A 17,385-nucleotide genomic window follows, 5' to 3' on the forward strand; every position below is an offset into this window, starting at 1 on the left:
ACATAAACGATGGCTGTGAAGTTCTATGTACATTCTCCAATTATTAGGTATGACTGAAACGGTGAAACTTTTGAAGGGTCAAAATTTGGTTACATACATTAAGCGTAGTTTCAATATAACTGGTAATGATATCAGCACCCCCCTACCCCACCTAACATCAGCATCATTTTTATGGTGTAACGAGTGGTGTTGCAAGGTTGAGTATTAACTTTGTTTGAAGACCAAATACATCAAATCGTAACCTCCAAGTTTCTTTCTTTAATAAAGTTTTTGTTATAAAATCTGGCGTTGAAGAGGATTCTAATCTAAGTAAGTCTCAAGTATCGAAAGCTCAGCGATACATGTACTTTTGTACTAAATAAAAAAGATAGTTTCAGGAAATAAATTAAACCAATTCCTAGCACATAACACCATTGAAAACGAAAACAGAGCCAAAATGTTTGGGCAGAAGTTTAATTTATGCGATTTTTTTGAAAAAAATGGAATAAGAAGAGCCTACTTACGTCAATCTTCTGCCCAACTCAATGTTCTGAAATTGTTTGCAGATACATAAAACTAAAATCTAGAATTGCACGATTCCTTAATAGAATTCCAATATAGGGATCTTTTCCATTTGCCCCCCCCCCCGTTGGTGAAAATCTATTAAACATCATGTTGGCACTGGCACCATCAAAGATTATCTGGATCATGACGGAGGGAGGACTACCAGAAAAGATCCCAGCACAGAAATATTTTGATTTTCTGGAAAATAAATTAATTTCTAATAACATTTTTCGATATTGATATGTACATTTCTAAAATCAAAGCTCCCTCAATCCATATTGTTATCAATGACAATGAAATTATAGTAAATACTAGAATTTAGATTAATAAAAAATTGATATGGGGCAAAATTTGTAGACTTGTTGAATAGATTTTGATGAAATTTGTATTGACAGTTTAACCGTTTCGAGATTTTTACACGAAAATGAAGTTCATTCTGGGCAAATTGCCATATATTTCTTGTTATTGAAACCATCAATAAATCAAATCCGTTTGACATAATTATCCGAGAAGCTATTAAGGTAAGCAGATCAAGTGAAGTAAAATTTCAACGAGTCTTGTATAAAAAATAATTGTAAATAATTGGTTTAAAATATTTAAGCTTCAGTTGATTATTTTTTACTTCTCTTTCAAAAATAGATGCATTTTAAAAGTCGCTTTACTGACCCTTTTTGTTTTAAAAAAGGAAATAATGTACCATGATTTGTTTGTCTACATCACATGGGCGGATTTAGGGGAGGGGTGAAGGGCGTTGAGGGTGGATGCCCACCCCTCAGGAATTCGACCCTTTGGTACTTTTTAAAAATCTATTTTTGGACTACCAGCTCTAAAATTTTTCTAATGGTGCCTTTGGCGCCAATATGTACTAATTTTGAAAAGGAGTGCGCGCCAAAAAAACGCAATTTTTTGATCAAACGTCTTTTGTGACCTGTTTTTGTTCAAAACTTTCCTGCGGTGCAAAATTTGGTCAAAATAGGGTTTTAATAGTGTTCTGGGAGTGCTCGGGAAATCAATTTGTTCGACCCAAAAAAAAAGGTCGACAAACTTTTTGAAATTTTATGAAATCCGTCCCCCTTCCTCGAGAAAATCCTAGATCCGCCCCTGGTGCATCAAATCTGATGCAATCATTCATAAGTCCGACCGATAGAATACTTGACCTGGCTACTTCTAGTTTATCAGCTGGAATTCTTGTCGTGTTTTTTGTTTCGTTTTCGAGCTTATTTTGTTCACTTGCAACACTTGCCCTCGTCTTTTTCGGCTTCTTCTTTAGTTAGTTTGAGTCCATTGGATCTCTCCTCGTCCTCAGCAATCCACAGCTGTCTGGACAATTCTATCATCGCCTCCAATATATTGTCTCCCTCTTTCGCCGACACCTTTTAAAAAGATATTTACAATTAATGCCAAACTGCTGGCAAATTTCTTTTCGCTCAACGAATCTTCAACCCGACTTCTTATGAAAATGATGATTTGTGGAGTGTGAGGATTTTTTGTTTCGAAGTTAACTTTTTTAGATGATATATTTAATTTAATTTTCATAATCTAAAGCTTAAAATGTTCCTAAAGATTTAATCTAAAGAAACGAGCTTCGAATCAAAAATACTCACGCGCCGAAGCATCATCTCTAAAATTTTACTGAAAAAAAAGCCTTTCATTTACGTTTATGAATATATACCTGGATGAAGGTGGCGTCGTAAGTCCTGGCAAGTGTCTCTCCGTCCTCTTTAGGCACATACGGAATCCCTTTTTCAATACACTCGGGAATAGAGTCACTCTTGTTCGCACAGATTATAATCGGGATCTTCCTATTGGCTCCCGATTCAATTGTCTCCACCCAATCACGAACGTGCAAGAACGACTGTTCAAATGTGACGTCATAAAGCAAAATGGCGCCGTCCGCTCTTCGAAAGTAACTTTTGGCCATCGCTCGGAACCTCTCTTGACCAGCCGTATCCCAAAGCTGCAAGTTTGTCAATTTTCCGTCAATATCGAAAGCTTTTGTGTGGAAATCAACTCCTAAAGTTGACGTTATCCTGTTATGGAAATAACCGGTGCAAAGTTGCAAGATGAAGGAACTTTTGCCGACCGCGGCATCGCCGGCCAGCACTACCCTGTACTGTCTTTCTTGGGCATATTGATGGTTATTTTTAGGTTCCAACTTCTTTCTCAGCTCCTCGTGCGCTTTGTTCTTTGAAAAATGAACCGGACTTGACGAGAAATGGGATCTATTTTCCGCAGTTGGGGTGTTTCCATGTTCAGTTTGGGGGCTTAGCAGTAAATTGGCAATTTCACTACATCTTGAACCGTCTAAAACATCTTCTTCGTCAACTATTTGTGACTTTTGTGGCTTCACTAAAATAGTTTCTTGTGACATTTCTGAATTTAAAGTGTCGTTTGAATCACAACGTGCAGTGTTTTTATGGTCGTTGAGCGGAACTAAGTTCTCGTGTCTGGCTGGAGAAGTCATCGGCATAGTTTCAATTCTTTGATCTGAACAATCTAAACTCAAGGGCTTCAGCCGACCTCCATTTTTGCGATTATAAATTTCCGAAGTGTACTCTCGGTTTTCCGAACTCATTTGAATTTCTTCGTTTAAGGAAGCATGTCGACCGCTCTCATTTGTAGGCTGATGAGACGCCAGCTCATCGTCCACTTCGACTCGGTTTGAGTCGTATCCATTGGACATACGGTATGATGATGACGTCATTGAGTTGTTAGGGTGATCACTGGGCCGACAGTTGACCATGGAGATGCTGTCTTCTGGTCTAACGATGTCAGAGAATATTTCGTCTTCGTTGTCGTAGAAGTTGTTATTGTTGTGGTTATTTCGGTTGTATTGATTCACTTGACTGGCAAAACCAGAGCCTACTAGGCTATATCTAAACCCAAATAAAGTTTGATTTCAAGTTTCGCCTCATCCATATTTTGCATTCTAACAATTGTTTTATGATAACAATAATTATAATAATATTAAATTCGTTTTCAAGAAGGAACAGACTTGATTGTTATTTACATAACTCAAAACAACAATAAAAAACTTCCCATCTTGGAAGAACACCAAAAAGGCCAGTTAGCTGCCTATCGAATGTCTTCATAAATCGAATGGTGTTTTCAGTTTGAAAAGAAATTTTTTCGATCTTAACATGTTGTTAAAAAATCCGCACTTCTTTTTTGAACAAAGTAAGGTACTTCAAATTAATAAAATTTTCTTGCAAAAAAAATATATGAGTTATGCTTGAATATTAGGTATTCGAAGCTGATTTGAAAAATAATTCTGAGAGTATTAAACTGCTAGATGATTTTTTGAAAAACTGACCTTCCCGAATCGCTCTCGTCGTTAAAGTCTCCACCGAACTTCCCTGTGTGACAACTAAATGACCTCCTCGCAGCCGCCGCCAACTCTGCTTGCAACGACGCCTCGTCACTCGCACACGAACGCCGAGAGAAATGCGAGTTAGGCGACGCCGAACGACTCAAAATCCGAATTGCCGACTGGTTTTGCTCCAACTGGAAGGTCAACTCGTCACTCGTGTCGTGGAGTCGTTTATTCGATTCGTGCATCGTGTTTAACTTCCGAGACAAATGCACGACTTCTTCTTGGTAAGTTCGGGCAGCTTCTTTTTCTTGAGCTATCAACATTTGCTGCTGTTCGAATTTGTTGTTCATTTTGGCCATTTCGGCTCTAAGAGCGGCAATTCCAGTTTGGGTGTCCAACACACAGGATTTCAACTGCACGTTTTCCATGGATAGACTCTCAATTTGTTTTTTGAGTTGTGAGTTCTGTTCGGTCATTCGTCTTTCTCGGTTCAGTTTTTCCTCTAGGATTCTGTACTCGTCCAGTTTCTCTTTGAGTGTCTGGATTTCGCACTCGAGGCGTTGTTCTGTTTCTCGCTGTTTCGAAGTGGCTGCCTGAAATTTGAGGTCATGCTAGGTTTAAATATAACCGCTTTTCTTTCATAATATTTAAACCTTGTTGTCATTTTTATCGAATACTTTCATAACCTTTAATCAATGTTATCAACTGTTATTAAACCATTTTCCAATCAATCTATCTCTAAATAGTAAACCTAAATTTAATTTAGTAATATAAAAAAAACAGTACAAAAAAGCACAATAACGCTTTTGTTTTAAAATTCTTCAAAATAAAAATATACTTTGTGCTTCTTAAAAATTAAATAGAAATAAACACAAACCGTAATTCAAAAACAGAAACACAAAACCATTACAAAAAACTACATTAACACATTTTTATTCACAAATTTGGTGCTTCTTCAGGGGCGGATTTAGTGGGGGGGGGGGGGGCGGACGCCCCTGCCCTCAGGGATTCGACCCCCTGCCGACCCAAAGGGTCCCCCCTTTGATACTTTTTCAGAAATTCATTTTTGGCCGATCGAACCTAAAATTTTTCTAAAGGCGCCTTTGGCGCCAATATATGCTAACTTTGAGGGGGAGCGCGCGCCAAAAAAAACGCGATTTTTTTGTCAAAATTTTTCAAAAAGTGCCCAAAAACGGCTTTTTTGACTGTTTTTTCAAAAACTTGCCTGCGGCGCAGAAAATTTAGCCAAAATGGGGGCAAAAAAGTGCTTTGGGAGAGCTCGAAAAATCAATTTGGTCGACCTAAAACAAAAAAAAAAGGTCGTCAAAATTTTCGAATTTTTTTTGAAAATCCGCCCCCCCTCGAGAAAATCCTAGATCCGCCCCTGTGCTTCTTCAAAATAAAAATGTTTTTGAAAAAAAATTTGCAAAAAGTTATAATTTGAGTCGTGTTTGCCTGTAATACATTAATTTTTAATTTCAATTTAAATAAGTTTCGTGCTAAAAAAGTTACCTCGTCGGCTAGATTGTAAGCTGTCTTCTCAGCCCTGGAAATCTGGTGTTCCATCTCCTCCTGCAGATGACTGATGACGTCACTGTGTTTCCTAGTAGACCTGTGAACAAACAGAAGAAATATCATCATGCACAAATAAACCGGGGAATAAAATGATCGAGATAGTTTGAGGTAACAAGGACATTAAAAATTTATGGTAGGGAAATGCCAGTTTGTAGAAACTATCAATGTCGTTAAGAGAAAAGACCATTTTTTTTTCAAAAATTGGGTTTTGCAAAATCTGAAATTTTCGTCAAACTCAGTGGCGGATTTAAGGGTGAAGGGCGGATGTCTCCTATCTCTCAAAAATTCGACCCCTGACCAACCATAAAGTCCCCCCTTTGATACTATTTCACGAAATCTATTTTTAGCTGATACGCGCTAAAAATTTAATGAAGGCGCTTTCGGCTTCAATTCCAATGTATACTTATTTTGAGATAAGCGCATTTTTTGGGTCAAAATAAAGTGCCCGAAAATGTCGTTTTTGCCTATCTTGTGTCCCAAAGTATTCGGTTACACGGGTCGAGGTCTGTGATTTATGTTTCGACCGACTTGGCCAAAAAATGGTATGTTTCGACCGTCTCGAACCAAGCTCGATATGTTTTGACCGACTCGACTCAAACTTTGTATGTTTTGTTTTTATAGAAAAACATTTTACCAAGTTCGACCGAGTAAAAACGTTTCGACCGAAGAATATTTTCGACCAAGAAAAATTTCGACCGAGAAAAAGAAACATTTTGAATGTGTTCGAGCGAGGACCAAAACGTTTCGACTGTCAAAAATTTTTTGACAAGTTTTCGACCGTCAATTAGATTTTGATCGCTAAAAAGATATCACTGTAAGCATTTTGTTATATGTATGTATGTTTGGATGTGAGTATATATGTTAGTAGTTAGGTATGTAATTACAGATTTTATTACTGATGTATGTATGTTTGTATGTATGTATGTATGTAATGTTGAGTGTATGTATGTACGTTGCATGTATGTATGTATGTATATGTATGTATGTAAGATTGAATATATTCGGGTTTTTAAATATGTATGTATGTATGTATATATTTACGCAGAAAATTTTCTCAAAATGAGCTTTTTAGATTTTTGGGAGAGCTCGGTAAATCAATTTAGTCGACCTTAGATCCGCATTAACTATAGCAACATTTTGCTTCTAAGGCTGTGAAGGCTTATTGAAAATAAAACTTCAGAAATTTTACTTTTTTCAAAAAAGTATATTCCTTAGAAAGGTTTTGAAAACAAAGACAAATAAAGATACTAACTTCCTCATGGAGTCGGACAGCTGTTCAACTTCCTGTTCCATCTGCTGCAGCTGACTTACCAGTCCAATGATCACCCCCTGCAACTGCCCCTCATTGCCTCCCCCTCCCCCTCCCCCACCCACGCCCCCCAAAGAGGGCAGCCCCCGCAAACTCACACCGATATCCTTCATCCTCGCACTACACGAGCTGCGTAAGGTTGCGTAATCATCCATGTCGAATGAGTCACTAAACGTTTCCTCCGAGCTGTTTTGCAGTTTGCGAAACTTGGAGTTACGTAATGATCCGCGCGATGATGACGTAAGATTTGAAGAGTGTCTGCTAGATGTGAAATCGACTGAACTTCGTCTTTTGTAGTGGGGTTCCGTTTCTGTTGAGCAAAGGAAGTCTTCAAGTTCGATTGAATTTTGATACATATTGCTGACGTATTTCAGCAAGTTATATAAGCATTCATCACTTAACTGCTATCATTAAAAAAACAATTCCACTGCTTATTGTATATGCGAATATGTAAATGGAGCAAAATTTTATGCAAATTGAAGTTGTCTGAAATTACAGTGTAATTGATATTTTTTGCTAGCAGTTATCAACTGCGCCAAACACATGTTGTAACTCACAATTGGGGTGACGAAAATCTACTTTTGTTTTGTCATAGCTTCGGATTTTTTCTATGATTCATTAGAAAATGATAAAAATAAGAAAAATAACCGAGTTGGCCGTTTTATTTTAATGGATTCCTTTCATTCCAACTTTTGAAGAAAATGCCAGAATAGTTTCGCTTGATCATTTTTTAATGTGGTTTTTTCAATGAATTTCAAAGAATTAAAACAGTTTTTTTTATCATATTTTAAAATCAAGAAGAGTATGTTTCTGCTCTTTCACACATGTTCTTTCACGACAAGGCATGAATGAAAAACAAAATATTAGAACGCATGAATGAAAAAAGAAATCATGTGCATAGTTTCGCGCACTTTTCCGGGCTCTTTCACAATTTTCCGGGCTTTTTCACAATTTTCCGGCATCTTTCCCTCACATACATGAACATAAAAAACATACTCTTCAACAGTCAGAACATAGTTGAAGATGGCCTCGGGCAAAAAAGCCGCCATATTCAGGCGAAAAATAATTTTGGTATTCATTTCCAATAAATCTAGTTGTCATTGATATTAATTTTTAATTGTTTTTAGACCGAATATCAAATCCTAATTTATTACCAAAATCAGGCATTGCAGAAACTTCTTGTGTTGTCATGCCGGTCATTAAATTCTCTTTTGAAAGGTACAAAAATTTTTGAAGCACATATTTGGTTGCCAATTTACACACAAACAATTAAAAACACGGGTTCACCAAAATTAATTTTCCATTAACGTAAAAAAAAACGCAATTAAAGTTTTAAATGACTCGTCAGTATTTCAGTAAAATCCTGCACTGGAGTTTTATGGATAATAAACGAGTTTATTTTCAATCTATAGTCAGTATCCATTAAATTACATAAATAGTCGATTAGAATCTATTAAAAATGGATTATACTTCTAACTTTTTTTGTATCAAAAAATTCATTATAAGTAATTATAATCGATTACAATTCAATAAAAACGGATTATAAACATATTAGTTTTTATATCAATAATCCGTTATAATGGATTATAATCAATTATAAAGGAATTTTAAGTGATTATTGGTGAATTTTGCAATATTGGCAAGTTATCTCACTTCCTGTTTTGTGCAGTTGCTACGGATTACGTTTCATAAACTTAATTTTTTCACATATAATTTTATTCATTTAAATTTCTCTTCTTTTTCAAATTGGCAGTTTAACATTTTATTCAACTGTTAATTTTTGACCGTCGACATAGTAACAATTACGGTTTGCCCCTTCCCCGCCCACTACCCCTCTACGCTCACTTGAATAAGGGGGGTAATTAATGGTTGGAGGCCGGGGGGATGGTAAACGGAATACCTCCACCCCCTACTTGGGTGTATGTTTAACCCACCTCCTGTGGGGAAAGTGGTTGCAGGCAACTGGCCTGTTTATACACCCAAGTAAGGAGGGGGGGGGGGGGGGGGGTAAACGAGGGGGAGTGGCGGTAGTGGGACGGTCGAAACCCGTGGGGTGTGGGGGGGGGGGGGAGTTGCAGATGAGGTGGTGGTGGTAGGCTAAGTAGTGGGGGTAGGGGAGGTGATTGGTGTAAAATGTGGAGGAATAAGTTAGGGGGGTGGTAAACTTGGAGTGGTAGGAGGGGGGACAATTTTTTACAAGTTGTTTTTAGGTTTGGGATTTACATGTTTGTTTGGGTTGTAAAATTGCAGAATATTGTCAAAATGATCGATTATAATGGATTTTTAAATATTGAAAATAATCAATTATGATTCCCTAAAATTCCATTTTTATGGTTGGATGGGTCATGAAAATCGATTATATGGGTTAAGTTTTTTGCTATATAATCCCTTATAATCGATTATTTCCCATGAAACTCCAGTGCGAGATCTTTAATGTCAAAATTTTTGAAATGCATTTCATTTTACGGAGCAAGTCTCAGAGAAGCTCCATACACGAAAATATGGTTGTCATACTTTTTCATTAAAACAACAAGGATAACCAGTTGCTGTGCATTTAGCGCAGAAAATTCCGATCAAAAAAATTCCTTTTTTTTGCAAATTATGTTGTTTTATTGATCGTTAGGCTATGAGAGGATCTGAACGAGAATACAGGAAAAAAGTTTATTCGATAGTACAAATAGAATACACATATTTGACAACAATTTTACCATAAAGTTAATCGAAAAAGAAAATATTTAAAACACAAGTTTTTTGCAGGTTTTTTTTGGATTTTTTTGTTGTCAAAAAGGCGTTCAATTAAATTTTAAAATCATAAATTTTTTGAATAAAACTGAGTTTTGTTGTCTTACTTGCCTATACTAAGTCTATTCGCTCGTTTTATTTGCTCGAAATTAGACCAATAATGAAAAAACTTAAACCAATTTATCTCTACATTTGGGAGATTTTTGATTTTTTTTTTAAAATTTTGTGATACAATTTCTATAATTAAAACGCTTTTGTCGCCAAATCAGTTGTATTCTCGAATAAAACCTCTCCAAAAAAAACCTGAAAATTTTTTTTTGTCTATAAAACAGTCCAGACTGAATTCTTTCCACACAAATATAAATGCGAATGGTTTGAGTCAATTCATATTTATTTTCAGACCATATAATTGTTTCACCTAATGAGATAAATTTTGATCTATAAAAAAACAAGCCACAATTTTCTACTAGTGGATGTCCTTAAAGTTACATCTTAAAGTTACATACATGTCCCAATAATTTACCCTCATATACCAATCATTACGAGGTTTCTCATAAGTCAGGCCAAAATTTAGCAATTTAGCCTAGATTAATAGTTTACTGGTATGGTGAGATTAGTTCCACTTAACCAGTGGGTTTTTACTAAAGAAAATCTTTGGTTTTTCTTGGTCAAACAAAACACAAAACTTTCGAAGCGAAATTCAAAAATAATACTTCTCTGAATTATGGAACAGATGCTTGTCATGTTTTTATATATAAAAAATGTAGAGGTTTCATATAATTTTCTGTATATATGGATTTATTTGAAATTGTAGACCAGGAAATCTTTGATTTATTGACTAGAAACTTTGTTCAACCCGAGAATTTTCATAATTGCAACATGCTTAGCTTCCATTCTCAGTTTTCATTCGATCAAGAAAATAAACCATCTAAATTCTTTGAAACATATCTAAGTTGGTCCGAGCAAAGTCGAGGATAGCAATGATTTTTATCTGACCTAGAAAATTGAGACATTCGAATGGGTCAAAACAGTCAAAAAAGTCACCATAAAAGACAAATTTATCAGCCTCGCTCAATATTCAAAACTATGTTCATGAACGTGGTGGTGGCTACAGAACGAAGTGTTTTTTTTTCGCTCGTCGAAAATATACCAGAAACGTGCCACTTTTTTCCATAACTGGAATAAAAACTCCACTAATTTGATTTTTTGAACAACACTCAAATAGAAACAGGCTAAAAGATTATGACATAACAATTTCATACCATCTGCGACACTCATTAACGGCACTCAGGAACAAGTTGATGAATGTAATCTCATGTACCCCTCAAACCGGCTCAGGGGAGGATCGCAACATGTGTCAAAATCCTTTGTCTTAATTTTTAACCAATTTATTTCTCTTTGCGATCGATATTTGTAGTTATTGAATAAGCTCATTTTCATTCATTCTTAAAAGTTTTTGGTTTTTCCTTGTAATAACCATACTTAAGTTCCACCAAACTTGGCACAAAATTGATCTAGCACTTAAAAGAAACAAGAGAAGCCTGTTCTGCAAGTAGCACATACTACTTCAACCACATTAATATTGACGAAAATACCTGTTTTAACAATTTTTCCAAAGTTTGTGCCTTTTTATGCAGTTTTAGTAGATTTACTGTTTTATGAAACAATTATCCTCGCTTTCGCAATAGGAAAAGGAAAATAATTTTCGACTCAGAAGTTTGGATAGTTAAAAAGATTTGGTTCGAGCAAATAACCATATTGAAGCGGTTGGTGCCACGCACCAGACAATAAAGGCGCCCGACGTGTTTTATTTCCTTGTACTTGCTCGAAATTTCAGAATTGATTTTCGGTCATTGATTTTCAGAATTGATTTTCAGAATTGAACTTCGTTTCGGTTGATCAACTTTGAGTGTACTAAAACCCGAACGGAGGTCAAAACAAATTATTTGTACAACTTCGACTTTGTAGTGATGACATGAACGCGTCCAGATATCTTGTTGGTCAAAAAAAATTCGGCTGGTATGAAGTTCAGACAATTCAGCCAAAAGTATACTGACAAAACAGCCAGAGACAATTCAGCCAATAATAGTGACCATTGCAGTCATGCCAATGTGTTGCGAGCTTGTCAGTAATGAGTGGGATTCTATACAAAATTCAGGCAACCTTAAGCTCCGACGGCGACCTTAAGCCAAAAAATAACTCCAAATCCAATTTTTTTCTTTCGAATCTAGCGTTTTGAATATCTGGCAGAACTATCTCTGGCTGAATCGTCTGTAAACTTTGAGCTGAACTGTCTGAATTTCAAATTGGCTGGCGTTATCTTAAAGTTATCAAAAAGAAACTCTCAACAATTTTTGCGATTTCTATATGCGCCAATTTAGATCAATGCTGAGGGGTCAGACAGATGGAAGTAAAAAAAAAGTTGAAGCTTCTTTCGTGAAAATTCAAAGTTGAAAACGGATTTTCTATAAAAGTAGCCCCAGTATATTGTTCGACAAAAAAATTGTTGAAATTTTTTTGAGCCTTGTGTAAGTATATGCTCGTTGAAAATCATTTTGCAAAACAGTCGAAAAATTTGCAATTAGAAGATGTGATTATGTTACGCAAGATGCTACTTATTTCAAGACAAAAAAGGAATAGAGAAATGTGAAAAAATGATTTTTATTTATGCTAACCTAAAAGAAACATCGTGGTCGCATGTGTCAGTTCAAAAACAGCAAAAAATATTCTCAAAATACAGATTTCAAACAAATTTATTTTCAATTGTGTTTCTATTTCAAAACCTAATTTTTATCAAGTCAAGTTTTACAACTGGGGAGTTTTGCAAATATAACAACCAACAAAATTTCCATTAATAGCAACGAACATTCATGGCTCCAGCAGAATAGCAAAACTCATTAAACAACTGATTTGCAACTTTTATCGTTAAAAAATTAATAACTATTACAATTAGCGAATAATTTTTTATTAAAGTTGCTGATTAAAACGCTTACATTTTTTCAAAATTTCAATGCACATTTTTTCAGTATAGTTTTCTTAAATTTAATATATAAATGTACACGAAAAACCTCCAAATGCAGTTTATTTATGTCTTGAATCCCCGCAATTAAGTTTAATCTATCAAAGTTAAATTTTTAAAGTGATTTGGAAAAAAATTAAGTCAAAATGCAAATTCGAACTTTTTTCTTTTTTTTTGTTTTGCTCGAAATCTTCATGAGAGATCTTGCCTTCACATTTTTGTTTTTGCAGAAATTCAACCTATGTTTCATAAATCTATTCAAAGTATGTGTCAAGAGGTAACCAAAAACGCTGAAAACTTTAATCAATTTAAGTAAAAACATGACAAAGACAACTTAAAATAGAATTTTGTAAAAAAGTATATATGCAATTGTTGAAACACCATTACTTACAAGTATAAGTCCATATACTGTCGACTTTCTTTTTTTGTTGCCATTTGACTTTGTAATAAGATTAAAAATTGATTTTTCTAAATTTAATTTCGAAACTCTCCATTTGAAAACTCACTTCTAAAAAAATTTGGTTTTTAAATTTTTGTTCATCATCATTACCTTTATTTTACACGATATTGTACGCGCTGTGCGTAAGAAGCCGGAAACAAAAACTTGAATATTTGAGTTTGGCTTAATCAAATTTTGCTTCAGAAAAAAGCGTATAAAAATAACAATTTACACCATTAACCTTAATCATAAACTGTCAAAATTGTTAGTTTTAACTAGCAAAAAAAGTGATAGAAAAACTCCAAGACTTATTTTTCAAAATTTACATTATGAACTTCAAATCTATGCAAAAACCTTACTCAAAACGTGGCATAAACTCAATAAAAGCATGCAGATTTAACAGAATTTCAAAAAACCAGACAAGAAATCAATTTTTGTTTTCATTTGGTCTTCTGACTTTTGCACGCCAAAATTAAAAACCAACAGCAATTTTTTCTTTTCAGTATTAAAAAACGAATCTGAAGTGAAAAACCACTCACGGGAAGCAATATACACTCTATAGTTGTAACCGTTGTGCATAAAGTGGCACAGAGATGACACTGATTTCATCTACATGATGTCTTTGCGTGATAAGTTTCGAGCCTAATAAAAACATTTGAAACTATTTTTTATTTGCGTTTTGTTTTTCGTTGAAGTTTTGATAAGTTCTGTTGATTGAAACAAAGTAAAACTTACAAATACAAACATAGGGTTTATCTTATAGGAATTTTATTCAGCATTAGTTTGATGTAATACTTATATGGGCCGTCTTTTCTAGCCTTGTGCGTATCGACAGCTATGTTTCTTATGAAGTTGTTTTTGTTACAGAATGCTTGTGCTAGGGTGGTTTTTCTCCCCAGGCCTTCTTCGATTTTCTAACCAGACCTTTTTGACGGAATTTTTCTACACATTTTGAAAAATATTGATGCTTGACTCAAATTTTGAAAATGTATATATTTGTATATGTATATTTCAACTGAGATTTTCTTTTCTTAAAATCCAGAGGGTTTGAAATAGAGACTCTTTTGATCATCAGCGAATAGCAAATGTGACGATGTTATTCAGCTCAGAAATTATTTTTTTTTAAATTTAATTGAGGCACGCTAATTGATCCAAATAATGTATAAGGTTTTGATGGATGCAAAATGTTTTCCTTTATACTCTATATTAGATGTGGTAGGATTTTTGAATGTTTTCTAAACTGTTATCTAAAACTTTAATCAGAGTTTCTTCAAAAAACTTGGAGTCAGAAGAACCAGAGCGTTGCCCTGAAATGAGCAGTCTGATTTGTTTTTCAGCAATTTTTTTTGAGTTTCATATGCATCAGAGTTATATCACGTGTTAGCGTAAGTTTGATCAACCTACGAAAAAAATGAAATCTAACTTAAGTAAATATTTCCTAATCAAACACGAACCTTTAGAACCAATGTGTGTCATATATTTTGAATAAAGCGGATCATTCGTTATTTAGAGTAAAGATACCTATCCAACTACAAGAAGAAACATTAGTTAGGGTATAAGTTTGGTTATAAGTTTCTGGCTTGAAATTATATTTAACGAAATTAAGTATAAATTAAAATTAAAATAAACACAATCTACCATCAAAAAAGTTTACAGTTACAACAGAAGTAACAACAACGCCTCATAACTAAAAGACATTCAAGAAGACATAAACAACAATAAACTACCTGTGGTTAATTCAATCAAGCACTCTCTGCTAGTATAGACTTTAGACAGACTGCTGCTAGGAATACAGACACCTGAAAATATTTGCCATGAGCTGATGATTTTCTTGTAACTTGCAAGATCTGCGAGAACAATTTTTTTCTTAGTTTCTTCTTAGTTTTTGACAATCACACATAAGTAAAGTAAGTCATAAATAATATTAAATTTGAGAATCTATGAGTTAAATTTAATCAGAGTTTTACAAACAGCGACTAGATTGATATTTAAATATGATGGATGAGTAATGGCAAAACTACGTTATCATTTTACATTGTAATAAAATGGAAGCTTTTGAATTATGTTTTCTCACCTGGAGAGGGGGGTCCATTCGACTCATTGGCCCCATTCTGAGCTCCCCCACAGAAGTCTTCACCCGGACAGAATATCTGCTGGATGTGGGCGAACTCATTTATGAACTGCTCCTGCGATATCTTCCCAGTCCCCTTCTGATCCAAGGGCGCAAAGATACCCTTCATGCAGACAGGGATGACCATATTTGAATTACTTAATGCGTAAATACTAGCATAGACTTAATTTCGGCTCTTCTTAACCCCCCCCCCCCCCCCCACCTTGCATGAGCAAAAATTTTGTTCAAGTATGGGGGAGGGGGTTTAAAAAGCCTGAAATCTGTTTTAAGATTTTGCTCAGTCATGGGTATGGCTTAAAAAAACGAAATAGGCTCTTTTTCCTTTTTCCCTGCCTGCGAAATTTTTTAAGTAGTTTTCATGTTCACATTATCCGATTTTTACTAAAATTGGTATGTGGACTAATTAGGCCACGACTAACATATTTGGGCTGAATATTTAACCCTGTAGGACTCCTCGTTTCTCCATTAAAATGGTAATTATGTGAGGTGGGAAAAAGAGCGCGAATTATTGTGGACTTTTTTTCAGGTCGACGCTTTTTATCCTAAGCACCAAAAAAAGAAATAGAGCCAAAAAATTTGATGAGTTTTGCAAAATTATAGAAAACAACGGCTTTTTTCCCTCCCGAACCGTACCCCCCAACCCCCACCCCCTCTCCCCCTCCTGCGAAGTATCACTTATAGTTTCTCTGTTCACATTGTCCTATTGATACAAAAAATGGCATGCGGACTAATTAGGCTGACCATATTTGGTCTTCATACCTAACCTTATAAAGACCCCTCGTTTCACCATAAAATTGATGCTTATGTGAAGTTAAAGTGCCAAAATTACGATCACTTTGATAAAAATATATTAGATGGTAAACTATGTCTGCCTTAATCGTGCCGTGGTCTAGATTTAACTCGTCGCATAGCTCTGTCAAGTCTTCGTCCTCGATGAACCCGGACCCATTTCGATCACAGAGGTTGAAAAACTGCTCCAGGCGCTCCGTTGCTATACTCTCTTCCATGCGTATATGATAATAGTAGAGGGTTCGAATCTACCCAATGACATAATTTATTATTGTAAATCTCATAATTATTATGCATGTGCGAACTAAAACTAACAAGCGAATAAAAAAAATAGTATATGAATATGAAAAGAAAATTTATAAGTTTATACGAAAAAGTCTTAATTGGGGCGAAAGTATGGTAAATGGGTATCAATAAAGAAATTAACTGTTGATATCGTATAAAAGGGATAGTTTTGTATAAAAACGATGCAAAAGCAAAAAGCTTCAACTTTTTTCGCAAAAAAAAATTTCAACGCGTAAGTAAAACTATTAATTCTGGAGAAAATTTGACATTAAAATTGATGAGAGAGTGAAAATCTATTTTGGGGGAAAATCGAAATCGGTCGAAAACAGTTGGAATTTGAACAATAGAACTTTTTTGAACTGATTTTTTTTAATAACAATAAGATTTTGCAATAATAGCTAAAACAATGGAAACCGGCTAATTCATTCCATCTCCAACTAAGATTATTTGGTTGATGAAATAAATGGAAGAACATTAGGATAAAAAAGTGGTAACATTGTGTGTAATTTTAAAAAGTTACCATCAATGGCGCCATTGTTTGCTCGCAATATGCGCACGACTTGTTTTGTGGGATGCCGACATCTGTTGCCTATCTTCACTTTTAACCATTAAAAACATACTTTCAAAAATGTAACTGAAAAAATGTATATATAAGAGCGATTGAAACTTACCAAGTAGTTTCTATGTAGTTTATGTTATAGAATTTATTATTGTAAAAATGTGAACATTTTTTTCCATCAAAACACGCATCAGGTGACTAAATATGGATGTTTTATATAAAAGCATCAGGAGTTATTGAAATTTTAAGTCAAAACTGGTTATAAATTGAACCAACTGCTTATAAATGACAACCGTACAGACTGAAATGTATGCTGGCTGCACAAATGCAGTCAAACTAAGTTTGCTCACATTTGAAGCTCAGTCGGCCAGAAAAGTGATGTTTTTTATCAAAGTTATTTTAAACTGAAATGAGACTGAAACAGCAGTTGCTTCTTTCACAGACAATAACTGTAGGGACGCTTAGCTGGAGTCGATCTTTTGTCCCGATTGATCAACTAAGCTGAACTGAAAACTCCATTAACATATTTGAAAAACAATTACCCAAATTTTTCAATGTTTTTAAAGGCACATTTCAATGAACTTTTATGTTCAACATTTAGGATCCAAATTTGAGGTGATCTATTTTGGCGATGTAATAAACACAGTGCCACCTCCATATCTTGATTTATCAATCTAATGG

At 34.8% G+C, this 17,385-nt stretch overlaps 1 protein-coding gene across 1 annotated transcript; it reads right to left on the minus strand.

Moving 5' to 3' along the window:
• Positions 1-1,586: 1,586 nt before the first annotated feature.
• Positions 1,587-16,705, minus strand: LOC134848718 (EF-hand calcium-binding domain-containing protein 4B-like). Its single transcript, XM_063866233.1, has 7 exons — positions 15,944-16,705; positions 15,015-15,174; positions 6,684-7,050; positions 5,369-5,468; positions 3,857-4,449; positions 2,216-3,419; positions 1,587-1,916 (listed from the first exon to the last, which is right to left on the minus strand). The coding sequence occupies exons 1-7, from the start codon at positions 16,076-16,078 to the stop codon at positions 1,770-1,772; spliced, it is 2,706 nt and encodes a 901-aa protein (XP_063722303.1). The 5' UTR covers positions 16,079-16,705; the 3' UTR covers positions 1,587-1,769.
• Positions 16,706-17,385: the final 680 nt, after the last annotated feature.

This window comes from Symsagittifera roscoffensis, chromosome 6 (assembly GCF_963678635.1).
Source record: "Symsagittifera roscoffensis chromosome 6, txSymRosc1.1, whole genome shotgun sequence".
Lineage (NCBI taxonomy): Eukaryota > Metazoa > Xenacoelomorpha > Acoela > Convolutidae > Symsagittifera > Symsagittifera roscoffensis.

Coding starts and splice junctions, on each gene's coding strand:
- LOC134848718 (XM_063866233.1), bottom strand. CDS start 16,078: ATGGAAGAGAGTATAGCAACGGAGCGCCTGGAGCAGTTTTTCAACCTC. Junction 7,051..15,014: donor GAATGGACCCCCCTCTCCAG/GTGAGAAAACAT, acceptor TTTGCTCAACAG/AAACGGAACCCCACTACAAA. Junction 5,469..6,683: donor CTGTCCGACTCCATGAGGAA/GTTAGTATCTTT, acceptor GTTTGTTCACAG/GTCTACTAGGAAACACAGTG.